The following is a 26,552-nucleotide window of genomic DNA, read 5'->3' on the forward strand; positions in this document are numbered from 1 at the left end:
CCTCAGCCCCCTGGACGCAGGGCCTGGGGGTGCACGTTCAGAGCTGGAACAGCTGTTTGGGGTCACAAGGTTGGCGTGCCAAGGAGAGAGACCAGGAACTGGGAGTCCTTGTCCCGAGGAGCGTGTCACCCTGAACAGGGGAGACAGTCCTTCCCTGGGGAGTGTCCTTCTCTAGGACAGCCCCAGGAGGCAGGCACGGAGCCCCAGTTTCAGCTGTGGACGCTGTCCTGAGTGCCTAGCTGCTCCTACCTCTGACCCAGATGAAGTGTCTGTACTCCCCAGGCTGAACTCTGACCCTGGATGAAGAACAAAAATGCCCTCCTTCCCACCAAATACATATCAACCCTGGAAAGGTAGCTCACGAGGCTTCCTTTTACAGAAGGATTACCGTCAACTTGGAGGCCTCCCTCCGGGTTGGGGGGAGGGGCAGCTGTCGGAGAGACTTTCTGCAGGGGCCCCGGGAGGGGTCGGGGCCAAAGCTGTCTGCAGTGTCCTGTGAATCTGTAGGAGGAGAAGGCTGGAGTCCCTCCCCCTCGCTGGCCCCTTAGCTGTCCCCCAGTGGACACGAGGGCCGATACTGGGCAGCCTCAGCTGTCACAGCTCCTCTTGGGTCTGCCTCTGCCCTGGCTCCCGGCATCCCCTCTGGGTGTCTGCACCCAGCTCAGGGTGGCCACTCCAGGCCAGATGTGCTGAATGAAGCCAGTGACAGGTGGATGCCCTTCCACCGGTCTCTGTGGCCCTCTTCTCCCTCCATCACCGCATGGAGTCCCCACCTACATTTGTAGCTGCCAGCTGTCAGTACCTTCCTTGGGGGTGGGGGTGGGGGTGGGGTGGGGGTGGGGGAAGACCTCTCCAGGGATGGAAGGCTCAGACTCCTTGTTACTCCAGGGCCCAGCCCAGGGCCAGATCCACAGTAGGTGTTCAGCACATAGATGACCCATTGGCCCCAGAACTTCCGGTGTCCACCTTCCAGCCAGCCTCCTGCACGCCCTAAGGGGGATCTGCCCTTGCTCCGCAGGGGCCTTGGATGGGTATTTTAGGACAGTCTTGGCCCCTGGAGCCCCCAGCTCACCATCTTGGAGCTACCCACTCAGGGTGCATTCTGAAAGTCGGACTAACCTGACCCCCTCCCGACCCCCACTCATTGGAGGCAGAAGCCCAGAAGTCGTCCCAGACCAGCCCTTTTAACAAGGCCGTGAATAGAACTGGGCCGAGAAGTGCGGGCTCACTGGACAAACTGGGAAACTGAGGCCAGAGAGGACGTGGCCTGGGGACAGGCCCCAGCAGCGGGGCGGCGGCCGGCCGGGCTCAGCTAGCCGCTCGGCCCTGGCCCCCTTCGCGAGCTCCCGGCCCGCGGTGGGGGCGCCCCGGGCGGGCGGCGGAGGCGGATGTGGGCGGGCGGCCGGGCGGGGCGGGCGCGGGGCGGGGAGAGGGCGGGCCGGCGGGACCGAGCGCGGCGGGCGGGCGGGCGGGCGGCCGGCCCAGCGCAGCCAGGGCAGCCAGCGCAGCCCGGAGGAGCGACCCGGCGGCCGCGCACGAGCTCCGGGTCCGGCGGCGCGCGAGGCCCGCCCGAGCAACGCCCGCCGCGGCCTCCAGCCCGGCCCCGGCCGGCCGGCCCGCGGGGATGCGGAGCGGCGGGCGCCGGAGGCCGCGGCCCGGCTAGGCCCGCGCTCGCGCCGGACGCGGCGCCCGGTGAGTCCCCGCCCGCCCGCCTGCCCGCCTGCCCGCCGCCGCCCGCCGCCCGGGCCCGGATTTCCTCCCCGCGGCCGGGCCGCTTTGTTCGCGGCCGGCGGGGCCCGGGCGCGGGCCGCGCGCAGCCGGAATGGAGGAGCGGGAGCAGGAAGTGGCCGAGCGCGGCCTGGGCGGGGAGGGCGCGGGCCGGGCCGCCGCCGGGGGTGCGGGCCGCCGGCCCCTGCCTCCCTCATGACCTTGGGGAAGCGGCTCCGCCGGGCGAGGCCCGGGCCGCGGCGGAGGGGTGCGGCCGGGCGCCGAGGGCCGGAGGCTGGGACACCCTTGCGGCCGGGGGCTCTCCGGGCGCCAGGCCAGCGGGGCGCGGCGCACAGGAGGTGCTCGGGGGGCTGAGGAAAAGGCTCGCCCCGGCCCTCGTTCAAGTTTGTGGGTGGGCCCTGGAAGGAGACCTCGTTTTCCCGTAGACAGAAAGTTGTACATGGTGGCTAGGTGCCCAGGCCAGCCCACAAAGGACTACAACCCTCCTGGGCCCAGAAACTGGTTCCTGACCTGGGTGGGTTCTGGAGTGCTCTCCACCCACCCCAGAGGCTTGGGGCCTGGAGGGCGGCTGGGCCCTGTGGCCCGACCTGGGGTATCCCGGGGCAGCTGGTGAACTTGTCAGTGGGTGGGACTGGTTCCTAAGTATGGCCGTGGTGGACAGAGCTGGGGCCACGGGCCGCGGCATTCACTCCTGGCCCCCTCCCACCTAGCTCCAGACCAGCCCTGACCGTTCTGAGCCCCTGGTCTAAGTAAGGATCGGGGTACACTGGTGGAGGCTTGGTTCCCTGCCACCTAGCCAGACATAACAGATCATAAAACAGTGTTTTGGAGGCAGAGGCAGAGGGCCCCTTCAGAGCATAGATGATGATTATTTTTTTAAAGTTGTGACTTAAGTAACAATAGCAGTAGTACACCTGTATGGTGCAGGCACCCCCAGTACAGAAGCAGCGGGAAACAGAGGGCCCCTCCGTGCCTCCCGCCCTGTGCCCAGAGGCAGCCCTGGCGCTGGCTTGGTGTGCGCATTTCTGTGCAGATGCACACTGCCCTGTGTGTGTGCGCAGATACACTTTTACATACGGGGCTCTCGGCAGCTGTCTGACTCTGTCAGCGGCAGGCCTTGCTCACTCCCAATTCGGGGTGGGGGGAAGTCCAGAGGTCTTTGAGTCCCGCCCTCTGCCTCCAGGCCACGCCCACCCAAGTGTGACCAGAGTCCCCTGTACCTATATGCCCTGTGGAGCTCAGAGCCCTGTCCTTGGTGGGGTCTTCCTCCGGGGTCTTCCTCCAGTGTCGCCATTCCTGCCTGTGGGCCTGCACTTTCTTCAGGCAAAGAGCATCTTTCCTCTCCTTGTGTCAGACACGGGGCAGTGAGTGGGGTCTTCCTGTCCTTCCAAATTTAGCCTAAGATCATCAGTGCACAGCGACCTTCTCTGGATGCCCAGCCCATGCCTCAGGAGGCCAATAAGCTGGGCTGCAGGAGAGTGTCTAGGCGGCTGTAGGAAGACCCACATTGAGAGGGATCTGTTCCAGAGTACTCAGGGTCTCTGCCTGGCCTGGGGGGGTCCCAGGGAGGAGTCTTTCCTGGCCTGCCCTCAGGATTGCCCATCAGGAGGGGTAGCAGAGGACTGTTCACGGGAAGAGTGTCCTCTCGCAGGATGCCTGGAACCAGTGACGTGGGAACTGGGTTTTGAGGGATGCCTAGGAGTTCATCTAGTGGCGGAGCCATGGGGAGGGCTGTGCAAGATCAATGACCAGAGTGTCCAAGGCTGCTGGTGGGCCACTGCAGGGCGGTGCCAGTGCCTCTGCATTTGTGCAGGCACCCCCCCCCCATTTGTTGCTTCCTGAATGCTGTGATTATGGGTCTGTAACCACCCTGGACTGGGTGCTCGTTACAGACAGGGCTCATCTGAACCTCTCTTTGTCCGCATCGCCCAGTGCTGAGCCTGGCAAAACCAAAGATACTGGGTACATGTGGGCCGAATGAATGAACCAGATTCAGACTGGCAGGGGCGCTGTGGTTTAGGAGGGGCTTGGGGTTTCTTTGGGGTGGATGGGGGGGGGGTTCATGTCACCCTGGAGGGCCCCGGGCTCTCGTTTGCACTAGCCGCCTGCACTCCTGGCCCTGACTTCTTCATGTTTGAATTTCTCTCCTCTCCCAGTCTGGGGCAGGGAGGAGGAGCCCTGTGTCTTACCTGGGAACCCCAGCCTGAGGGCAGGAACACCATGGACAGGGAGAACTGGGCACCCTCACCAGAGGATTGGGGAGGCTGAGTGGTGTGGGCCGAAGCAGTCAGGGGGGTCTACCTGGAAGAGTTGGCTTCTGCTGGGTCAGCAGGTTAAGGAAGCCAGGATATACCAGGAGGGCCTTTTTGGGGAGGGAGTGATTTGTACAAAGGCCAGGAGGTGGGAATGAGGGCAATAAGGGGGGACAGTGAGCTCTGAGGGCTTGGGGGTCCAGGAGAGGTGGTTGCAAGGGACTTGAAACCCAGGTGGAGGGGAGGCCTTGGCCTAAGGAGCCATGTGAGTGACATGAACTCTATCAGGTTCTGTGGCAGGAAGGCAGTGCTGGGGGTGGCAGTGTCTCTGAAGGCTCCCCTGGGGGTATGAGGAGTGTCCCCAAGCCCAGCACAGCCTTACACTTCCCTTTGCTTCTTCCAGAGGCCGTAGGTGGTGGTTGGGCTCGGGGAGGACCCTGCTGAAAGGAGTGTGAGCGTGGTCTGGGCTGTGTCGGCCCACAGGAGCCTCGGCACCATGAATGACGTGGCCATCGTGAAGGAGGGCTGGCTGCACAAACGAGGTTAGTGTGTGTGAGGTGGCCTGGGCTGGGGGTCCCCAGCTTGCCTGGGCTCCTCAGGTGGCGAGGTGTGGGCAGCCTGGGCTCCTGGACTGGTCTGGGTGAGCGTCCGGGGCCCAATGTCCCTGCAGCCTGAAGGGCGCAGCCTCATGGGACCTCCCGGGCAGGGATGTGAGCCCTGGGGTGGCATGTGGCCTGTAGAGTGGCTGCCTGGCGGGGCTGCGGGCGGGGAGAGCCACCCGCTTTCCTGGAAGGCGGTGAGGACACTGGGGCCCGTCCAAGGCCTGGCACACTGGCGGCCCGGGGCACTGCCCGAGGGCTCCTGAGGGCAGGGCTGGGCCACTTGGCCTGGCCCAGTGCCAGCCTCAGGCCTGGCCATGGAGGGTAGGTGGCTCTGCACCAGCCAGGGCCCTGGCTTAGGGTGTGTTTGTGCTAGAGTGGCTGAGCCTGGTGCCCACCCGGCCTCCCCTCTCCTCACTCACGGGGCCCTGTTCCCAGGGAGGGCTGGGCCAGGAGCTGGTTGGACGAGAACCTGGGCCTTGGCCTCACACTTCCTAGCCCTGCCTATGGCCCCCTGCCCTGCTCCCCTCAGATGCTTAGGGGTCAGCATTGGGGGGATGGACGGGCCACATGGCCAGGGGCCCTGGGCAAGTCACTCCCTCCTGCTCCAGGTTGGGGATTGGCCAGTCACCACCCACCCTCCCCAACTTCCTCTTCCTCCAGACCTGTTCCCTCAAGGCGATCCCACTCTGGCTAGCCACCAGCCAAGTCACTCCTCACGCATGCCCTCTAGGGAGGGTATCCCCCTCCCCACCTCAGGATCCCACAGGCTGTTGGGTGGGGGGGACCTGAGACACAGATGGAGCAGACAGGCATGGCAAAAGTGAGTGTCATGAGACTGGGTTTTGTGGGATGCATAGGAGCTCCCCAGCAGAGCAGGCTGGGAAACTGCAGGAGCTGCGATGGGAAGCAAAGCAGTGACGGAGATGAGACGTCAGGGGGGCTGCAGAGGGCTCGGAGCAGGGCATCGAGGATGTGGTCAGCTGTGTGTGTTTAGTGCTCATTTTGGCAGCTGCAAGGAGGACAGTGTGCTGGGCCTTGAGACCTAAGCGAGGAGGCTGCGGGCGCCTGTGGTCGGTGGTGAGCCCCTCTGCCTGGCGTCCCCCAAGACTTCCTGCACCTGCCAGCCTCCCCCCATGGTTACGTCTTCCTGATGCCAGGAGGACCTCTTCTTGTGCTGGGAGCTCCCTCCATCAGGTCTTGCTCTGTCTGGATCTCATAGTCCTCTTGGTATAAGGGAGCCCCTCCCTGAGTCCCCATCCTCCCCTCTCTGCCTGGTGGCAGCACAAGAACACACCGGGGACCCTTACCTCTTGATCCTTGGCAAATGTTTGTTGACTGCCTGTTAGATTAAGGACCAACCTAGGAGATGCCTGGTCCTTAGGGCTGCCAGGGCCCCTGTCCCAGTTACTGGGGCACTCACTGGGCAGCCAGGGGCAGGAGGGAGTGCCCTCTGACGCCCGGGTGCATCTCAGAGTGCCACTCAGGGTGTACGTTTGGAAGGTGCTGGGGGCACAGGGCATTAGGCCCTGTGGGGCTTCCAGGGAGCTGGATTTTAACCTGATTCGGCCGCCCTGTCACTGTGTCCTTCTCCAAGGGCAAGTCTATTGATTCCTCTGTGGAGGTGGGGGAAGGCTGGAGGGAGCAGAGGGCATGGTTTGTGGGAGGCCCCAGGGACGGGGTGCAGCCCTGCTGCCCAGCCCCCAGTCTCAGGCCAGGAGAGAGGGTCCTAGCCCCCCACTGCCTGGGCTCTTCCTCCAGCCTTCGTGCTACCCCGGGCAGGGTGGTGCAGCAGGGTGGCCGGTCAGGGGCAGCGCTGGCCCTCTTGTGGCCCAAGAGGGGACGTTCCTGCCCCGATGGGTGCCTGGCTCCAGGCCTAGGCCCCGGGTCCCACCTGCACTGCTTGCCCTGCTTGCCCTGCTTGCCGTGGAAGGCCTGCCCTCGAGGATGCCCCCTCCTCCGCCGGCCCCTGGTTCCTGGGGACCCCTGTGCATCGCAGACGTGTCCCGCCGCCCCCACTACTGTCTTATTCTCTCTGGTCTCCCATCCGTCCCTCCTTCCGTCCTTATATGAGTCTGTTATTCCGCACAAGTGGTTGGGCCTCTCCTGCGTGCCTGACGTTGGGGTGACTGGGCAGAAGGGGCAGAGGGGTGGGAGAAGGCTGGGTTTGGGGTAGGTGTTGGGGAACTCAAGGGCGACCCCAACGTGGGGCCGGAAGTACATGGTGGCGCTGTTTCCCGGGGAAAGCGTGCATTTTCTTGGCTGGGGCAGTGGCAGGATCAGGCGGCCTTGGTCCGCAGGCAGGTGGACATGTGGGTTGATAAACTTAATGGGCAGGAGGGTGGATGGTCTGAAGATGCTTCCGCACACGTGCTCCCCTCAAGAGGCCTCCCTGCCTGTGTCCCCACCCCTTCCTCTCAGGAGGAGTTGGAGGAATGGCTGGAGGAGGGAGATGAGCCTCTGTGGGGGCGGCTCTGGGGAGTGGGCAGAGGGCTCCAGCCCTCCTCGGCCCCCCTCCCCATCTGTGGCCAGCAGGGTCATGTTGGCCCAGCCCCTTCTTTGGCCAGGGGTCCGATTCTGAGTGGGAGTGGGGGTAGCTAGGACGGTCCTTTAGGACCCAGCTCCTCACAGACCCGTGCGCCCCCACTCCACACCCCCACGCCCTGCTGTTCCTGCTCCTTCTTACCCGAATACTGGGCGGCTGCTGTGGGATAAAGGCCTGCCCCTGCCCAGTCTGCCGCCTGCCTGGTATCCTGCCTTGGGCCTGCACATGAGGGGTGATGGTACCTTCAGGGGCTGCCTGGGGGTTAAGTTGAGAGTTGCGGGGTGGGGGACAGACCCCTGGGCCCTGCTCCTCCTCCCAGCCCTGGGGACATGGGCTCCCATCTCTTGGGAGTAGCTCAGGCTACTTCCCTGGGGTAGAGCAGCCAAGGAGGCAGAGGACAGCCCGGCTGGGCAGCCCGTGTGGCATCTCTGGTCCCAGCCTTGTGCTGACCTGCAGGACCCAGGCAAGTCCTCCGGGCCCTAGTGCCCCTGAGTGTCCAGCAGGGGGCTGGTCCCCAGGAGAGTGAGGTCAGGCTGCTAAAGGCCCAGAAAGTAGTAAAGAGGAGGGTGGGGCCGGGTGAGGCCAACAGGGACTGGGGGCAGTTGTCCCGGGTGGCAGGTGGACATCCCAAGCTGTGAGTAGGTGTCTCCAGAGGCGGGCGGACTTCTTGAGTGAGAGCGGGACATCCCGCGTGACAGGCAGGTGTTCCGCGTGGTGGGCAGACACCCCAAGTGGTGGGCAGCCCTGCTCCAGCCCTGGTGCTGGGGCCGGCGGATGTGGTGCTGCTCAGATCATTGTTAAAGATTCGGTCTGTTACGTGCGCTCCACTGATTTTTAAAGGTTGATAGTTTATAAAATCCACCCTCCTTCAGGGTCAAAGTCTGGCTGGACTTGGCCCAAGGCCTCTGGTTTGCAGACTGTGTTCTGTGTGCAAGGACCCAGGCCTGAATCTGTGCCCCCAAGGCCCTGTGGTCCCTGCCCACTTGCCCTGGTGCCTGCTGGGCTGTGCATCACCTGGGCTGCCACCCAGCCCCGTAAAGAGCTGCTCCTTCACCAGGAAAGCCCTGCGTGCAGGGTCCCATGCTCGGAGCCTGTGGTGTGGTAGTGGCCACCCAGCCAGGCCTGTGACTGTCCTCCTGGGTGTCCCTAACCCATGGACGGGCCAGCTGGACCAGATGGGCTGGGAGAAGGCAGGAGGCTAGCCAGATGCTGGGCCCGGGGTGGAGGAAGGGACTGCAGGCTTGCACAGCTGAGCAGGGCCTGGGTAGGGGGGAGGGTGCCGCCCTGGGTCACCCCTGGGCTCAAGAGGGACCAGCAGAGGAGCCACCAGGCCACAATCTGGCAACCCAGGGTTGAGGGGCAGGTGGAGGAGAGCCAGCCTGTGGGTGTGAGGATCTTCTCGCCCCTGGGATCCTGCGAGGTTTGCCCGGCGTGTGCACATATGTGTGTATGTCCCAGCTTAACTTCACCTCTGGGAGTGGCGGGCCTGGCGGGGCCCTGTATCCATGGAGCTCTGGGGGCCAGTGCCTGGTGCATCTCAGGCCTTGCTGTGCCCCCCACCCTGAGCCCATTTCTGGCTCGCACCCTCCCCCGGCTCCAGGCCAGAGTGGGCAGGCCCTTGTCACCCCTGCTGAGCTGGTCCCCGGTGTCTGGTGGGGGAGTGGGTTCCTGGGCCCTGGCTCCTCCCCCACCCCCAGACCAGGCTAGATCCTGCTTCCTGGGGCGGCCATAGGCATTACCTGCCCCTTCAGGTGGCTCTGAGATAGAGAGATGGCGGTTCCACTTGCTGACACAGGCTTCCACTCATCCCCAGTCCTGGGGTGCCACAGCAGGGGGCCCTGGAGGGAACATAGAGGGGCCGGCAGCAGGGGCTGAGGCCTGCGGGGGGTCTGTTGATCCCCTCTGAGCACGCACTGCCTGGAGGCCCTGCGGGGCTGAGGGTGTGCACGTGCATGCTGCTAGTTGCTCTGCTGGCGTGAGGGGCCCCTAGGACCATTTGGTGGGGGGGCTGCTTCCATCTCCCTGCGCCCGGGCTGGGGGATGGGCTGTCCTGGGCCTCCAGCCCCTCAGTTTCCCTGGCTGTCGGGTGAGAGGTGCTTAGGTCTCGTCCAGGACGTGCTGCGGTGGATGTGGCTTTGGTCTGAGGGTCCCCTCGGTCTACTGAGGCAGCTCATGCAACACTGGCCTCCACAGGGGTCCAGCGCTACCCGGGGGCAGGTCAGTGCAGGCGGCCAGGCCTGAGGGCCTCTGCTCTGAACAACAGTGCCCAGGACGGAGGGAGCCTGCTTCTGGAGGGGTGCTCCTGAGGCCGCTGGTGGTGGCACGAGGCTGTGGCGTGTGGCTGTGGCCAAGGCTGGCCGGCTGGCGTGGGGCCAGGTTTCCTGTTTTGTGAGTGTGTTGAGTTTTCCTTTCAAAGCAAACAACAAAAGAGGAAGTTGGGGCGTCCTTGCGCTGAGGGGTGAGGGGTCACTGCCCGCCCCCGCCCTGGGTTCCTGGGCCTGAGCCTGCTGGGCCTTGGTGGGCGGTGCTCCCGCCACCTTCCTGGTCCTGAGGTGGAGGGAAGGGGACCCGGGCCACAGGACCCACCCAGCCACCGTGGCCCTCGGACGGCCTCTGCTGACACCCCGGCCGCCCCAGGGAGCAGCATAGTGTGTGCTGGATAGGAGGGAAGCTGAGGCCTGGAACCGGAGGGGCTGGAAGGCCAGGGCAGAGTCTGGAGCCCCAGCCCCAGACCCCTGTCCGCTGCCAGCGCTCAGGAGAGGCCTGGGCTGGGTTGCATTAGGCCAGTTCCTAGAAGTGCCCTGGGAAGGCGGGGGCAGGAGGGACTGGCTCGCCGCGGCTGGCGTCCCCTCTGCCCAGGCACACCCGGCCAGGCTCATGGCCAGCGCCCTCCCCGCGGGCCCTCCAGTAACCAGAGCCAGCGGCTGTCTCTGTGGGTGGAGGAGGCTGCTGCTCCCGCCCCCTCATCACACACCGCCCCGGCCCTGCGGCCTGCGAGAAGGGCCCCCCAGCCCGGACCTGGCCTCGGGCGGGTTGGCAGAGGGCCCTGGGGCCCCAGGCGGGCATGGAGCTGCGTGCCCTCCACTCTGCCACGCCCTCGCTGCCTCTGCCACGCCCTCCGCTCTGCCACGCCCGTGCTGCTCTCTTCCCGCTCTCCGCGTGTTTCTTTAACCTTAGGACACGATAGACTTGTGTTTCAGTGATGTTGGAGTTGATGGTGTAGGCTCTTTGCTGCCAACTGTGCAGGCTTTGGGCTCAGATTCCCTGGGCACTGGATTGGGGCTCACAGATCCCTGGACGGGCCCTGGAGCGCAGCCCTCTGGCCCCGTCATCTCCTGATGGTTCCGCCTGCTCAGAGGCCTCAGCTGGTTTTCCCCATCAGGGGTAGGAGCCCGACAGCGGGCCAGCCTCACGGAGGAGCCCTCCAGCGGGCGAGGGACTGGTGCTCCACTCCGGGCTGGGGGAGGGGGACAGCCAGCCCTGCGTCGGGCATGCAGCCAGCCCGGGTTTGGGGGATCTGTGATGAGCTCAGCTGGGGTGTTGGGGGTGAGGTCCGGGTGAGTGGCCAGGGACATGAGGTGACAGGGTTGGGGACTGGGAGGATGGTCTGCCACCGTCTCACGGTGGGGGCTGAGAGAGGGCGCGCTGTCAGAGCCAGGCCTCGCTGACCTCCAGGCTGTCCTGCCGCGGATGTGGCTCTAAGTTAGTGAACAATAAATGAGGCAGGCAGCTGGGAGGTGGAAGGCCCTTTGGAGGGTCCCTCTTGGCCTGGCCCTCTTTCCGTGGTCCCCTCCCCTGTGCAGGTGTACTTTTTCCTGGGAGATTTAGTGCTTGGAGCCCCACCGCATCCCTGGAGGCCCTGGCTCAGTGAGGCTGGGGGTCACTTAGACGCCAGGGTCTTGCTTCTGCAGGGAGGGAGGTGTGGGTAAGGCTGGCAACCGTGGGCTGTCCTGGCCCCTCAGGCTGCACCCTGGAATGAGTCTCCGCCAAGGCTGTGTCCACGGGGATGGCTCGGCTGCCGTCCCACCTGCCCGCCAGGAGCCAGTGCTGCCTGTGTTCACTCCAGCCCGCTCCCCTCCTCTGCCCTGCCAGGGGAGCCCTGGTACTTCTCTTGGTTTGGCTGGGTCCCTCCTAGGTTCTTGGCACAGCTGTGAGAGGTGTGTCCCTAGGGAAACGTTCTAGAAACCAGAACTTGCATGCCATGTGGACTTGGGCAGGGGCTGCCCGCGGGCCTGGGCCAGGACTGGGGGTGTCAGGAGTCCCTTCTTCTGGAGCCCGTGACCCAGGAGCCAGCGGATGGGGGGATGCTGGTGGACTGAGAGGCCTGGAGGCTGCCCGCTTTACCTCCTGGGTCCCCCCTACCCCTAAAAGTGCAGGCCCCAGATGCCCCTGCAGGCAGAGGTGTCGCTGTGGCTGCCCCTGGACCCTGGACCCAGCCCAGGTCATTCAAACCCAGCTCCCCCGAGCCCTGCAGTGGTGAGGCCAGGTGCACATCAGGTGGAGAGGGCAGGCGAGGCGGTGCCCTAGCAGCCAGCTCAGCTGAGGGAGTCGAGGAACGGGCTGAGGGAGGCACCCACGCGGGGCTCAGGAGGCTGGATAAAGCCCGCTGGGTCCAGCGCAGGGGGAGCAGGTGGGGACGGGAGGAGCCCCTGGGCAGTAGGGCAGTGGTCGTGTCTGGGGTGTCTCTGAATAGGCAGTGATGTGGGTGAGGGTCACTAGGCCTCCAGGGGCAGGGAGACTAGAGGTGGTGGGCGCAGGCCAGGGGCCCAGCAGACCAAGGAAAGGCCCTGGGGACCAAGCCAAGTGAGCAGATCCAGGAGGAACCTGGGGCACCGCTCCAGTGTGCTTGGCAGTGGCCAGGTGTGTGGTGGGCTAGGGTTGGGTGGCCTCTTTTCTGGCCTGTGTGGTGCCCGAGGAGGGGGCAGGGTTTTCAGAGATGGCTGGGCAGGAGGGATGTCCAGGCCGAGGTGGTCTGCAGCTGGCTGCAGCTGAGGGGGGTGGGTGGGGGCAGTAGGTGGTGAGAGGCCCCGAAGCTGGCGCCAGCACTGTCCTGGAGCTGCAGGAGGGAGCAGAGCAGCCCGCAGGGCCTTCGGCTGTGCTGCCCCCGACGGCGTCCCTCCCTCCCTCCCAGCCCATCCCCGGCCTCCAGAATCCGGTGCACTGGGCTGTGGCCTTGGGGCCCTGCCAGCTTGATGGCAGGGACCAAAGGCCTGCGAGGAGTCCTGTTTGTGTCAAGGAGTAAGGCCAGCCCATGCAGCAGGACCTGGGACTCTGGTCACCACATGCCTCCCTGGGACCTGAGAGCCCTTCACGCTGGCCTCAGTGCCCTGGGGAGCCAGTTGGTGGGGTGATCCCGCCTCCTCTGCCTGTCTGCTGCATGGGGCCGGCCCAGCCAGGCTCGGGGCTGTGCTGGGGGAACCCCTGTCTTCCTCCACGTCACCCCCTTGCTCTCCTCTCTTCCAAACTGGTGGTTCATGCCCTTCCGGGGAGGACCCCGGGAGTGCTGCCCTCTGAAAGGCCGTGTCCTGAGAAGCAAGGAGCAGGCTACATGTGTCACCCAACAGGCCAGGGCTCGCCGTGAGTCTGGTGTGCCCCCTGCCCCACGCTGGACACTGGTTCCTGGGCCCCAGGGCTTTGGCCGACTGTTCGTGACCTTGCATTTTGCCAGTGGGACAGGGACGTGGGGATACGGGGGTCTGGGCACAGGCCGAGGCCCAGCAGGCTGGGCTTTGAGATGACCTGAGCCCGCACCAGCCCCGTGCGGACGGACCGCCGTCAGCAGGCCGCTTGCTCACTGCGCTGGAGGAGGGAGGTGGGCGCCCTGCCGCTGTCGGCAAGCGATGGTTGTCTCGACGGCAGGGGACCGCGCGGTCGTCGCTGTCAGCTGGCGCCTGCTCCCCGGGCCTGCTGGGGCTCGCTTTGCTGTGGAGAAACAGCTTGGCGCCGCCTGGCGCCCTGCCAGCCACCGCCTGCCACCGCCACCACCGCTGCGGCAAAGTGTTTATCCAGCAGTTTCCCCGAGAGCTGGAGACTCAGTATTCACGGAGCTCAGGGCGTGGCGGCCGGTGGGCTGTGTGCTGGGGGCTTACAGGCCCCCCACCCCCACCCCGAGACGCCTGGCAGGGGGTACTCACATGTGTCAGGCCTGGGACACAGAGAGCCTGCCCAGGGTAACTGCTTCCTTGCCTGGAGCCCTTGCTGCAGGCGGGTGGGCCTTGGGGTCACGGGTTCAGGGTGACATGGGTCCCCTTCGCTGGTGGCTGGTCAGGACTGGGGTAAGTGTGGTGCCGTAGGAACTGGGGGCATTGTGGGTCCCTCCTCAACCCTGGCCCGGGGCTGGGCTTCTGAGAGAATCCCAAGGGGGCTGAGCAGCTGCCTCCTGCCTGCCCGCCCAGGACAGACCCTCCAGGTGGGGGTGGGCACCCAGGTTCCTCCCGGTGCCTGCCCCCAGCTCCAGGCTCCGGCAGCAGGCACAGGGGCCTGCTGAACCAGCCATGATGTGGGGCTCCAGGCCCTGGTCTGAAGTGTCCACCCCGGTGGGACAGGGTGGGTGGGGGCCCTTCTGAAGTACTGGGTTGAGCTTGGGTGGAGTGGCAGGGGCTGGGTACCTGCTGACCTTTGACGTGGCCTCTGTCGGGAGATCACCCCAGTTGTGCGTGAGCATCTGGCCTGGGAGAATGGTGGGGAGCCCTATTTAGGGAACAGCTTTCTGAGAGGCAGCCTTGGGCTTCTCTGTCTGTTCCCAGACGGAGGTTTGGCGGCTCCCACTCTGAGCATGGACTGTGCATCTGTCTTGCCTTCATCCCCTTGCTGGCCCATGGGTGTGTATGGCCCAGAGGACAGAGCACAGCTGTGGCGGGGCACGGGGTGGCTGCCTGCTCCCCTCCCCCCATCCTGTGTCACCCCCAGTTCCAGGGGTGAGGAGGGTCTGAGGCCCCATCTGTCTGGGCTGACTGCCCACCCGGTGTCCTGTCTGGCCTGAACTCATTCAGATGCAGGCCACGGCCCAGGTCACAGCTGGAAGCCCCCAAGTGACCAGCTGGCTGGACCTCTGCAGGCGGGAGCGTCCAAGGGGCTGAAGAAAGGGGGCTGTGTGTCTCAGGGTCTTGGCCCTGGCCTCCCCAGTGCCCCCCAGGGTTCCCGCTCCTCCTCTGGGGGCCCGTGTGCCAATCTGCTGAGGAGGAGGCCCAAGGGAGGCTGAGGCCCCAGGGAGGCTGCCTTCCCCGCCGGCCATCGCTCCCCACAGTGTGCTTTCGGCTCCTGTGCCCTTCATGTGGGGTGGCATCAGGGGACAGTGAGGGGCTGGCCCTGGGTCTGGGGGCTGGCGGAGGGCCCAGCAGGCTTGTGGCCCCTCCCCACAGGCTCAACAGTGTTGGGTGTTTGCCCCCTCCCCTGGTTCTGGGCTCCAGAACCTTCCCAGGCAGGCTCCTGGGGTGTCGGTGCGGGGTCATGTGGCGGGGGGCGGGGCCACGTTCCAGGGGGGTCCCGGACCCGATGAACTGCCAGCCTTACCCACAGCGGGGTCTGAGCCCAGCCTGGTGTGCGGGTCCTGCGGAGCTTGCCGACTGCCTGTGCGGGTGCGGTGCTGGGGGCCGTGCTGGGCGCGGTGGGGGCAGCAGCAGTTGGTGAATCAAGATGGATTTTCGGGGCGGCGCGAGGCGCTCATCACTCCCCGTGCAGTTAGCGTCCTGGGGAGCAGCAGCTGGCAGGATGGGAGGCACTCCATCAGGCGCCGACAGCTCCAGACTGGCACGCAGGCGGGTGGGAGCGAGCCCGCTCCGCTTGTGCCCCCACCCCCGCCGCGGCTGTGCTGGCCAGGAAGGGGTGCCCGAGAGGCTGCATGGAACCCGTGAGTGCTGGAGGGGTCCAGGGCTGGGGGGCGGAGCCAGTGTCTGAAGGTGGCCGCACACAGCCTTCCCAGCTGGTGTCCCCAGGGCTTTGGAGGGCTCTGCGGGACTGGGGGGAGGCCTGCCAAATGCTGTTGGGGTTGGGGGCCAGTGACTGGCTGAGTCTTGTGTCTTCCTTGTGTTGGTGGTGACCCCTGCCTGGGCTCCCTGGGGAGGGGTGCTGGTAGTGGCTGGAGCCCTGGTCATCCATCCCCCCAGAGGCCCTGGGTCCTGCATGGGGGGGTGGGGCAGACAGAGGGGGCGCATCTGGGATGGGGCCTTTGCCAGGTGCCTGTGTCTGGGGCCCAGCTTGTCAGGAAAGCCTGGCCTGGAGCTCAGGGACCCCTTCCTGCTCCCCGCCCGCTGCCCGGTGGCCCTCTGTTGGAGCGGGTGCCTAATTAGTAAATTCTTCGTTGTTGTTGTTGTTCAAACTCCTTGCTCGGCAAAATGTAAATGAAACATTTTTTCTGGGTGTCAGTATGAAAAATGGCAGCCGCTGCCGTATCGCAGAGGACATCTGCCGTGGTGCCGAAGTGCAAGCGCCTGTATACAGCTGAGGCTGCAGAACTTGGGGGACACTTCCCTGGGCTCTGAGGTGGCTGTGGTGGGATGCAGGGCCAGGACCGCACAGCTGCCCCCCAGAGCTGGCTTCCCTGCGGAGCCCACGGCAGTGCTCTGGGCCCCTGGGCAGTGAGTGTCGTCCCACGGGTGGCAGGGGGCTCTGTCCGGCGTGCCCACCCTGGGGACGTGCTCCAGGTGGGCTTGTGTCACAGGCAAGTCTGTGCATCCCAGTCTGGGTGTGGTGCCAGCCCTCGCACCGCTGGGTCCAGGCTCTATCCTCTGGGCGGGGGCCAGCTGCGGCGGGCAGCCCGCTCGCCATTGTCACAGTGACTGCTGTAGCCCCCACTTGGCAGGACGCTGGGCGGGCGGGGAGTGCTCTCTGCCCTGAAGCCCCCCGGCTGTAGCTGGTGCCTGCACTGTTGCTGGGGACCCTCAGGCTTGGGCCGGCCTCCCGCCAGTCGTACCCCTGCCCCCATGTCCAGGTGCCCACCCACCCCCTTGCCAGCACAGGTTGTGGGGTGGGCTCGCCATCAGAGGCGCGCACTTTCACGCAGTGAGCCCTGCTTTCTGGCCCGCCCCCTGCGAATCAGGGTCAGCACCCCAGAGTCAGGGCGTCCTGGGTGCAGCCGTGCCGGCATGACAGCTGCGGTTTGCCCTGGGCATGGGGGTGGGCGTGGGGCCCAGCAGCCGCGCCCCTGACGCCCGCTTGCCCTCAGGGGAGTACATCAAAACCTGGCGGCCCCGGTACTTCCTCCTCAAGAGTGACGGCACCTTCACCGGCTACAAGGAGCGGCCACAGGACGTGGAGCAGCGCGAGTCGCCCCTCAACAACTTCTCCGTGGCACGTGAGTGCGCCCACGGCTGCCGGGTCAGGACCAGGGTGCTGGGCTGGTGGGCAGGGTGGAGGGCGCCCCCATGCTGGGTTCCCGGCCTCTGTCTGGGGCCGGCAGCCGGCCGGGGACCAGGCTGGGCACGCTGGCTCCGAGTCTCCTTGGGGACTGGGCAGCGGCCGGCTCTGCTGCCAGGGTCTCTGTGCTGAGGTCCGTTTTGTTCTGAGCACTCTTGCTCTGGAAGCCAGAGGGCCTGGCCTGGGGCAGCTGGCTGGTGGGGGCCCCATTTCCATCGGGGCCACTAGGCCTCTTTCCACAAAGCCCCTGGGCAGGAGGCAGGAAGAGAGTGTGGAAGGGCCACCCAGCTTCTGGGAGCCTCTGTTGCCCCAGCACTGGGTCTCAGAGGCCCCGGACCCCACACTGGGCCTTTGCATCCGCCCTCCACTGGGTGCGGGTCGGGGCTGCCCCGCCCGTGGAAGGGTGAGTGTAGCACTGCCGGCCTGGGGTATCTCCAAATGCTCAACACACTGGTGCTTTTTCTAGACGAAGTGTTACAAGTGGCCTCGTTCCATACCTGCAGGTGGTAGTGGGGTAGGGGGAGCAACAGGTGTGACCCTCTCCATGGGCTGGGAAGACCCAGGCGTGGAGGCAGGCCAGCTGGTGGGATGCTGGACCAGGCGGGCCTTCCAGCCTGGGCCACGTTCCCAGCGCTCAGCCGGGGCTGCTGCGGGACACGGGCCCAGTGGGCGGGTGAGTGATGGGCTCACTGACTGGCAGACCCCCGGGCCCTCCTCAGGCTGCTGCCTGGGAGGCAGAGCAGTCCCAGCTCCGCCCCAGGCTCCTCCTTCCTGTGCCCCTCACCCTCCCTGCCAAACGCCCTGGGAGCCTAGGTCCTCCAGCCCCCTAGCCCGCCAGACCTCGGGTTCTGGGTCCAGGGTCTTGGGAAGGGGCATAGCGGAGGTGGCCTGTCCTCGGGCTGTCGGGGAAGAACTTCTAGCCTCTGTGGCTACAGATTTCCAGAGGTGGGGGGTGGGGGCCATCCTGTCCACACACCGCCGCCCTCTACCCCCGCCGCCATGTGCCTGGCCCTGTGCTGCAGGGGGAGGGGCACGGCCAGCATTCCCCACCCGAGGGCTTCTAATGTGATCAGCAGGGGCCCTTCCTCACAAGGCCCCAAACTGGGGGGGCTCCCTCAGAGGGGTGCTTTAGCAGGGTCTGGTTTCTATGAGCCCTGAGCCCCCAGCCCAGGCTCCTCAAGTCTCAGCAAAGCAGCAGATAAAACAGGAGCCCTGGGATGAAGGGAGGCCTAGGAGGCAGACACCCTGTTCCTGGCTGCCTCATGGCCGTGTGGGAGCCCCCGCTGCAGGCGCCAGGCTTTCCCTAGGGCCTCCCTGGTGGGGCTGGGGCTTCAGGGCTTGGGTAGGAGGCTCGGCCAGGGCGGGTGCTGCCTTGCTGGGGGGTGAGGCCCCTTGGGAGTGTTTCCCACGCTGAATGCGGGGGGCTGGAGTGCTCTCAGGAGGCACATGGAGGGGTGGGCACCAGCCAGAGGGCCTTCCTGAGCAGTGGGTGGGGCTGGGGCCTTGAACCAGGCTTTAGGCCAGCAGGAGCTCTGGGCCAAGGAGCAGAGCCCTGTGGGAAGGGAGGTGGCCGGGTGGGGGCTCCTGCACCAGGGCCTCTTCTTGGGATGGATCCAGGGATGAGGGGCCGAGAAGTCAGGCCCTAGGATGGGTGTCTCCAGTGGGCTGAGAAAGAGGGGGTGCTGGGGACCCAGAAGGCTGGCCACAAAGATTTCCCTCCCTCCCCTGCCCCGTGGATAGGGCATCATCCCCACAGGGCTGGGCCCCAAGCCCCCTCTTGGCCCCCAGGCCTGGCAGACTGATCCTCACTCCCTTGCACTTGGCTGAGCCCGGCCAGGGCCCCTTGCGGTTGCCAGCGCTTAGACGTTGGAATGTCGGCGGCCCCTGTGCTGGCCCCACGTCCCCCTCCCGCCTCGCACAGGCTGGGCCAGAATCCAGGCTCTCTCCAGGCCTGGGGCACCCCTACAGTTCCCCAGCAGCAGGTGTGCGTGTGCTCCAGGTGTGCATGATGCTGGTGTGTGTTCTACGGGTGTGCACAGTCCAGGTGTGTGTGTGTGCCCCAGGTGTGTGTGTGCTGGTGCGTGTTCTCTGGGTGTGCATGGCCCAGGTGTGCGTGTGCTCCCAGGCGTGCTAGCTTGTTTATATTCCCATGTGCATCCAAGGGCCTGGGCTGCAGCGTGGGGTGGGTACAGCCCAGTGACCCCAGGGCGGACAGGCAGCCTCTCCGGAGGGCAAGTCACTACCAGCCTCCATTCTGGGACTGGCCCTGCTCCAAGCAGGGGAGGTTGGGGCGCTGGTCATCGTGTAGTTGGGAAAATGGTGGGCTGCTCCTACTCAGGTTGGGGGAGCTGCTTTCCCACGAGGCCTCCTCTCTGCTGGCCCCTCCCCAGGACCTCTTAACCTCCAGTCAGTTGAGGGCCATGGCCTGGTACACAGGGGGCCCAGAGACCGAAGGAAGGGCCAGGGAGGGTTAACCTGACCCAGCTCCAGACGCCCCTACGGAGTGCCTCACAGCTCAGAGCCGAGGCCCAGCTGGGGCGGGGAGGGCTGGAGACGGGCTCGGGAGGGGCTGGGCCTGGTGCAGATGGATGCCCCCTGCCTGCAGAATGCCAGCTGATGAAGACAGAGCGGCCACGGCCCAACACCTTCATCATCCGCTGCCTGCAGTGGACCACGGTCATCGAGCGCACCTTCCACGTGGAGACACCCGAGGAGCGGTAGGAGCTGGCGCCCTCCTCGCAGCCCCGAGGGCCCCGCCTCCTCAGGCCCCTCTGCAGGGCCTGAGCACCTGTGGCGGGCCCAGGCTTCAGGGCAGCGGTCTCCCCGAGGCCCTCGCGGGGGCCGCTGAGGTGGGGCTGTGGAGGGGGAGGCCCCAGACCTGGGCGAGGCTGGGGCCTACCTGACCGCCTTGCAGGGAGGAGTGGACGGCCGCCATCCAGACAGTGGCCGACGGGCTCAAGAGGCAGGAGGAGGAGCTGATGGACTTCCGGTCGGGCTCGCCCAGCGAGAACTCGGGGGCTGAGGACATGGAGGTTTCTCTGGCCAAGCCCAAGCACCGCGTGGTGAGGCCCGTCCCCCTCACCACGGTCAAGGGTCCCCATGGGCTGGCGCAGGAGGACCTCGGCCTTCTGGGTCCCCACCCTGCCTGACTCTAGCACAGGCCGAAGCGAGGGAGGGTCACCAGATCCGGAGGCCCAGGTGCTGTCACTCCCACCATCCCCTCAAACCCCAGGGCTCCGAGTTGGGGCACGTGGCCCTGCGATCTCCTACGAGCCCAGACCCCCACGGGCCCCACCTGTGCTCAGCCCCGAGGCCAGCCATGGTGGCCCCGGGCCTCTGTCAGCCCCGCTGCCCCCTGACCTGGTGCCTGTCTGCTGCCCTCAGACCATGAATGAGTTTGAGTACCTGAAGCTGCTAGGCAAGGGCACCTTCGGGAAGGTGATCCTGGTGAAGGAGAAGGCCACCGGCCGCTACTACGCCATGAAGATCTTGAAGAAGGAGGTCATTGTGGCCAAGGTAGGGGCGGGGCCTGGGCGGGGCCGGGGGCCCTGGGTGGAAGCGGGCCGCTCACCGGGCCCTGTCCTCCAGGACGAGGTGGCCCACACACTCACAGAGAACCGTGTCCTCCAGAACTCCCGGCACCCCTTCCTGACGGTGAGTCCCTCCTGGGCGGGCTCACATGGGCCAGCCTCTGCGGCTCGGCCATCCTGCGTGCTCAGAACTCGGGCCGGCGGTGGGGGGGGGGGCGCTGTGTGTGCTGCCGCTGGTGCACAGAGGGCCAGGAGCTCCCCATGCCAGCCCTTTGCACAGCCTTCCACCCCTTTCCCTTGGAGGCTCACGCCAGCAGGGTCCCTGTCCTGGGGGCCCTTGGCCCAGGCAGGGTGTGTGGAACAGCAAGGAATTAGCGAGAATCAGTCTGCCTCTCTGCCGGGCTCGGCCAGCTCTGCTCCCGGGTGGTGGGAGCAGCTTGTCAGCAGTTGGGTCGATGAGGGTCAGGACTTGGGTCCCGAGTACCTGGGGCTGGCCTCCGGGGTCTTGTCCCCAGGGCTGCCCAACGGGCTATCCCCTCTGCTTAGGTCAGTGTCCTCGCTCCAAGGGACGGCTTGGCCCAAAGCAGGGGCAGAGCAGAGAAGCGGTCACACTTGGGGCGATCTTGCTCCTAGGACAGTTTCTCAAGAGAGACGTCTGCCGTATTTGAGAGCAGGCGCCTTTGCTGCCCAGACTCGCTCATTTGCCTCGTTTTGCCCTTCGTTCCGTCTGTCCGGCTGGACTGGGAGGAAAAGACACGCTCTGGCAGGCCCTGCACCCTTCAGTGGGTCCTGTCCCAGACGCCACGTTGAGCTCTGCACGTCCAGCTGGCCCGACCGTGTCCAGCCTCGTGTGGGTCTCTGTGGGGACAGGGGTGGCAGGGGATCTGAGCGCTGGGGAGGGTCCGCGGCCCGAGGTCTGCAGATGGTCTCTCGTGCGTGTCTCTGTGAATGGGCCAGTGACCAGGCCAGCCCTGCAGGGGAGCCTCACAGGGTCACCGGGACCTGCCAGCTTCCAAGACCTTGACTCACCCCCAGACCTTGGCCTTGGCCTGTGGCGGGGTGGCGGTTCCAGCTCTGCTCCCCTCGTAGGCCCTGAAGTACTCCTTCCAGACCCATGACCGCCTGTGCTTCGTCATGGAGTATGCCAATGGCGGTGAGGTAGGGCCGCATCCTGGGCTGGGGTCTCCTCCCGTGAGCCTGGCCCCCAGGGTCCCTGCCCCCACACTGGGCTGCGGTCTCTGCCCGTGGCTCTGGCCCCCAGGGTCCCCCCCCCACCCCGCGCTGGGCTGGGGTCTCTGCCCGTGGCCCGGCCCCCAGGGTCCCCCCCACCCCGCGCTGGGCTGCGGTCTCTGCCCATGAGCCTGGCCCCCGGGGCCCCGGCCACCCCCACCCCGCGCTGGGCTGGGGTCTCTGCCCGTGGCCCGGCCCCCAGGGCCCCTGCTCAGGCTCCCGTCCTGCAGCTCTTCTTCCACCTGTCCCGGGAGCGGGTGTTCCCCGAGGACCGGGCGCGCTTCTATGGCGCTGAGATCGTGTCGGCACTGGACTACCTGCACTCGGAGAAGAACGTGGTGTACCGGGACCTCAAGGTGCGGCGCGGCCTGGGGTGGCGGGGCCGGGGCACGGGGAGGGCGGGCTGACACGGAGGCCGCCTCCCGCAGCTGGAGAACCTCATGCTGGACAAGGACGGGCACATCAAGATCACCGACTTCGGGCTGTGCAAGGAGGGCATCAAGGACGGCGCCACCATGAAGACCTTCTGCGGGACGCCCGAGTACCTGGCCCCCGAGGTGTGCGCCTGCCCGTCCCCCTGACTCCCGCGCCCCGAGCCCCCGCCCGCCCCCGCTGTCCTCCCAGGCGCCCATGTGGTGGCGCCCCGTGAGCGTGCCCCTTGCCCCCAGGTGCTGGAGGACAACGACTACGGCCGGGCGGTGGACTGGTGGGGGCTGGGCGTGGTCATGTACGAGATGATGTGCGGCCGCCTGCCCTTCTACAACCAGGACCACGAGAAGCTGTTCGAGCTCATCCTCATGGAGGAAATCCGATTCCCGCGCACGCTCGGCCCCGAGGCCAAGTCCCTGCTCTCGGGGCTGCTCAAGAAGGACCCCAGGCAGCGGTGAGCCCCGCCCCGGGCTGGCATGCGGCCAGTGGCCTGTCCCCGACACCCCCAGACTCTGGCCAGCAGTCCCCACTCATGGCCGGGGTGATGTCCTTGGTCCCGGCTGACACAGGCCGAGGAGCCCCTCATCTGCTCAGGGAGACCCGGCCCTGCCAGCAGCCCCTGCCCACCGGTGTCCTGCCAGGGACCGGGGCCGTGCTGTCCGGTGCTGCACCCAACCTCAGCCAGTGGGAGGAGGGGCCTGAGGCCTGGCGGGGTGAGGGGGCAGGTGGGATGGGGTGGGGGCGGCACTGTCACGTGGCCTCCCTCCCCCCACAGGCTCGGCGGGGGCTCCGAGGACGCCAAGGAGATCATGCAGCACCGCTTCTTTGCCAGCATCGTGTGGCAGGACGTGTACGAGAAGAAGGTGGGAGGGGCCGTGCACACCTGTGCACACACACATCCAGCCACTCACACCCACCCCTGCACACTCCCCTGCCTGTGTCCCCTGACTGCTGTCCAGGGCCGTCCTTGTTCCTCCATGTGGACTCCCTGCACCTCGTGCCCCGTGAGGCTTGGGCACCAGGGTTCCCTTCTGCAATGCTGCGTGCTGAAGGCTGCTGGTGGGGTGAGCGCACCGCCTCCCTGCTCTCCTAGTTCCTCCAGTTGTCTGACCTTGATCCTTCCTGCTGCAGGAAGGGCCCAGGTCTGCCCTCTGGGCTTGCGGGAGCAGGGATAGCGCCTGCTGTTCTAGCACGTGAGGAGGCCTCCCAGGAGCGAGGCAGCTGCTTCCTGCCCCTGTGCCCCTATCCTTGACCATCTGAGGGGCCTGGGAGCCCTAGGCCTAGCCCAGGCTGGTGGGGTGGCCTGCAGGCTTGGGAAGGCATGGAGCACACTTGCAGCCCTCTCCTCCCCTGCAGGCCCCACATGGCCACACGGCCTCCATCCTCCCTGAGACAGGGCACCCCCACCTGCTCAGCTTGTCCGGGGTCCTGCCCCGAGGCCTGTCCCCTCCTGGCCCTGCCCTCGAGGCTCTGCTGCCTAGCGCTGACCCAAGACCCACTCTGCTGGCTCTCCTGGCTCATGGGGGCAGCCCTGCCCCAGGCCGGGGTCTGGGGTGTGGGCAGGCTTGCTTCCTCCCGAGGCTGTGTGCTCCCTCCATCCCTCTACTGTTGCCCTCACGTCCTGCCTCGCAGCCTAATACTGCCGGAGGCCACAGGGCCACAGTGGGGACCCTGAAGATGGGATCCCTGAAGGGTGAGGCTCCAGAGGGGCCGTGGGCCGAAGAGGGCCCAGTTGCATTCCCATCTTCCGGGTGGGGAGCTGGGTGAGGAGGTCTTGGGGGGCCCATCACGGCGGTGCTTGGGCATAGCGTCCCCCTCATAGAACCGGCCATCTGGCTGGGGCAGGCACTGGCCGGCTGCTCCCCGCGTTCCCTCCTCTATTTGGCTCGCATTAGCTTCTGCTCCCTGGGCCTGTGGGAAGTTTATAAAAAATGCAGAAAGAAAAACAAGAAAGGTAGAAAGAAAGAAAAGTGGGCTTGTCCCCTTCTGCCTGAGGGTGTGGGGTTGGGGTGGGGGGCCTTCGCAGCCGGGCTGCACTAACTCCTGTCACCTGCAGGGGCTGTGAGCACGGCCAGCCCTGCCCTTCGCCAGGGGCACGTGGGCATGGGTCCCCGACCGCTGCCCTTTCCTCCACAAGTCTCTTCCCAGAACGCTGTCTGTGGGCAGGTGACTGCTTGCCCTTTTCTCGGGGCGTCAGTACTGGCTGGGGACACTCCACTGGAGACGGGACGCATGGCCCAAGCCCGGGGCTCGGCTCCCTGGGGGCCCGGTCCAGGGCCAGGTGCTCAGGTGCCTAACCCAGGCCCCCTTCCTGCAGCTCAGTCCGCCCTTCAAGCCGCAGGTCACATCAGAGACGGACACTAGGTATTTTGATGAGGAGTTCACAGCCCAGATGATCACCATCACGCCGCCTGACCAAGGTGAGGGTGGGCCCTCCTCTCCCGGCCACAGGACTCAGAGGCTGCTCCCCGCAGGGAAGCCTGCCGTGTTCAGGGTTTTAGTGGAAAGGTTCCCTTTGGAGGGTGGTGATCAGGGTGGGAAGGCCGCAGTCCCCCTGCCCCGGCATTGCGAGCGTGGGGTCACTGAAGCCTGTGTGGCGTCGGGGAGGCTAGCCTTCTGGGGTCGGCCTCGGATTCCCTGGTGCCCAGGTTCCGAGCCCCCCTTTCTGCCTGCCCTCCCACAGATGACAGCATGGAGGGCATGGACAGTGAGCGGAGGCCTCACTTCCCCCAGTTCTCCTACTCAGCCAGCGGCACGGCCTGAGGGGGCCAGCCGGGTGCGCTCAGGACACTGCCATGGGCAGCCATGTGCTCCGGAAGACGGCTTCCGAGGATCGGGAGGAAGCCTCGCTGGGGGTGATCTGTATTTAATGCCCTTTATTTCTGGATGCGTCTGGGCGGAACCATGCCGCTCCGGTTGCGTGCTGTGGGTAGGGCTGCCTGCCTTGGGCGGCGTCCCCCCTGGCCAGCCAGGGCCAGGGGAGAATGGTCGGCAGTTTTTCTTAATTTATTTCATCCGGTTCTCCAGACGTGGCCTCGACCTTCAGAGAGATTAGATTCATGTGGGGAACTGTTGAGGACTTCTGCAGCCACGGGCAGTCGGGGTCAGGGTGGGCCCCCTGCCCACAGTCCCTCCGTCCCCCTCGCCAGCTGTCCCCGGCTGCATCTGTCTGGGCCCGACCTGGGGGCCCCAGAAGCAACCTGGGCGTGCTGTGCTGGCCTGGCCCCTTCTCCCTCAGGGTGGGCCGCGCGGCAGCCCCTGGTGCTGAGCCTGGAGGAAGGCGGCCCTGAGACGGGGTCAGGCTGGGGCTTGCCCATGAGAGGAGCCAGGTGGAATCTGTTGCTGTGTCTCATGCTGTTCACGTGCATATTGGGGGTTGTTCATCTTAGAAGAAAGCCCTCTGTCCACCCCGTCCTGTCGGGACCGCCCTCCCCGATGGCTTCCCCGGTAGCACTTGTCCTGTAGAAGCTTCACTCTCCCGCTGTCACCCCAGCCCCGCCCCAGCGCCCTCTGGAGGGGCCATTGCTGCATCCCCCGTGCCTCCCGGCCAGACGCTGCACTGCACCATGGCGTTTTTTTATATTCAACTTTAGTATTTTTACTATTATGAGCCTTCCCCCTAAATTCTTCAATAAAAAAATTGCTTTTCAGCTTTGTGGCTTGATTTGCTAGGTGAAGGGTGAAGGAGCGTGTGGCTGGCCTGCTTGTGGGGGAGCGCCCTATCCTTCCTGCCTGGCCTGTGCTGGGGTCGGCCCACCCCGCGGCCTCAGGGATGGCCTTTGAGGGAAGATGTCCCGCGACCCAGCTCCGGCCAGGCTCGCTGGAGGGGAGATACCCTGGCCATCCCTGTCCCCACCTGGCTTCACCCCACCCTCATGCCCCTGAGGAGGCCACCCAGACTGCACGGCCATCTACCCACCAGCTCTGTCCACCCGGCAGACTCTGACCACAGGAAGGAGTGGGACCCTGCAGGACCCAGAGCTGGTCAAGGTGGAGACTCACCACAGCCAGGCCCTGGGCCCCAAGGAGGCCCCAAAGAGCCACCTGCTGGGGGTGGCACAGCAAGCCTGGGACAGTGACCACATGGACAGGGGGACCCGCCCTGAGCCCGAGCAGCCCAGCGGGACATGAGACGGGCGCCACCTTGTGGGCGTGGAGAGGAGTCAGCTGCCCAGCTCCAGCCCAGGTGCCCGCGGAGGGGTGGGCGGAGCCCCAGCTGCCGCATCTGTCCTGGGGTGCGGCCAGGGATGCGACTACCAGACGTTCACAGGACCTGGCAGCCAGGCCTAGGGGAGGGGGCAGGAGCTGCCTGCCTCTCCAGGCTCCTGGACTGTTGGCCCTGACAAAAAGGCACTCCTTGTGGTGGGTGGCCACCCCTCTTCTGCTGGAGGGGGTGCCGGCAAGGAGCATGGGGTCGTGGGGGTCAGTCCGGCTGGGGGCGGTGTCCAGAGCAGCCCAGTTCTCCTCTGGGCAGTCCTTTACAGAACTGGTGGTTTCACTCCAGTACACAGTTTTTTTGGAAACCACAAACACACCAAATGTTACCTATTAAGTGATGCTTTGGATTCAGGTTTCAGATACATAAACATACGCGTCAAGTTGGAGCCCTGGGCACTGCTGGAGGGAATGGAGAACAGCAGGGAGGGTCCTTGAGAAACGAGTTTGCAGTGACCCCACAATTCCACTCTGGATACGCACCACGAAGAGTCGCGAGCAGGCAGGTCTGGAGGAGGTAACCCTGCACCTCTAGCAGCACCCTTCACCGTAGCCTCAAAACGTGGATGCAGCCCAACTGCCCGTGGACCACGAAGGGGCTACCAAGACGTGGTCCAGCCACACGACGCAATGTCATCCGGCCTTGGGGAAAGAAGGAAATTCCGACACC

General features: G+C 65.8%; 1 protein-coding gene across 2 annotated transcripts; it reads left to right on the forward strand.

Annotated features, from left to right (window-relative positions):
* Positions 1–1,495: 1,495 nt before the first annotated feature.
* Positions 1,496–25,317, forward strand: AKT1 (AKT serine/threonine kinase 1). 2 transcript variants are annotated; one of them, XM_074364895.1, is made up of 14 exons: positions 1,496–1,692; positions 4,384–4,522; positions 16,288–16,416; positions 19,084–19,195; positions 19,393–19,540; positions 19,863–19,994; positions 20,067–20,132; positions 21,098–21,166; positions 21,469–21,594; positions 21,667–21,795; positions 22,006–22,121; positions 22,443–22,530; positions 23,985–24,087; positions 24,351–25,317. In XM_074364895.1, the coding sequence occupies exons 2-14, from the start codon at positions 4,477–4,479 to the stop codon at positions 24,428–24,430; spliced, it is 1,344 nt and encodes a 447-aa protein (XP_074220996.1). In that variant the 5' UTR covers positions 1,496–1,692; positions 4,384–4,476; the 3' UTR covers positions 24,431–25,317. The 2 variants fall into 2 exon arrangements, with proteins under 2 accessions (XP_074220996.1, XP_074220995.1); XM_074364894.1 differs by having other exon boundaries at positions 1,503–1,692; positions 21,907–22,121.
* The last annotated feature ends 1,235 nt before the right edge of the window (positions 25,318–26,552 follow it).

Source organism: Camelus bactrianus, chromosome 6, assembly GCF_048773025.1.
Source record: "Camelus bactrianus isolate YW-2024 breed Bactrian camel chromosome 6, ASM4877302v1, whole genome shotgun sequence".
Classification (NCBI taxonomy): domain Eukaryota; kingdom Metazoa; phylum Chordata; class Mammalia; order Artiodactyla; family Camelidae; genus Camelus; species Camelus bactrianus.

Excerpts from the sequence above, each read along its gene's own strand:
- AKT1 (XM_074364894.1), top strand. The coding sequence starts at position 4,477 with ATGAATGACGTGGCCATCGTGAAGGAGGGCTGGCTGCACAAACGAG. Across the intron at positions 21,595-21,666 it reads TGGTGTACCGGGACCTCAAG|CTGGAGAACCTCATGCTGGA; the intron begins GTGCGGCGCGGC and ends CGCCTCCCGCAG. Across the intron at positions 24,088-24,350 it reads CATCACGCCGCCTGACCAAG|ATGACAGCATGGAGGGCATG; the intron begins GTGAGGGTGGGC and ends GCCCTCCCACAG.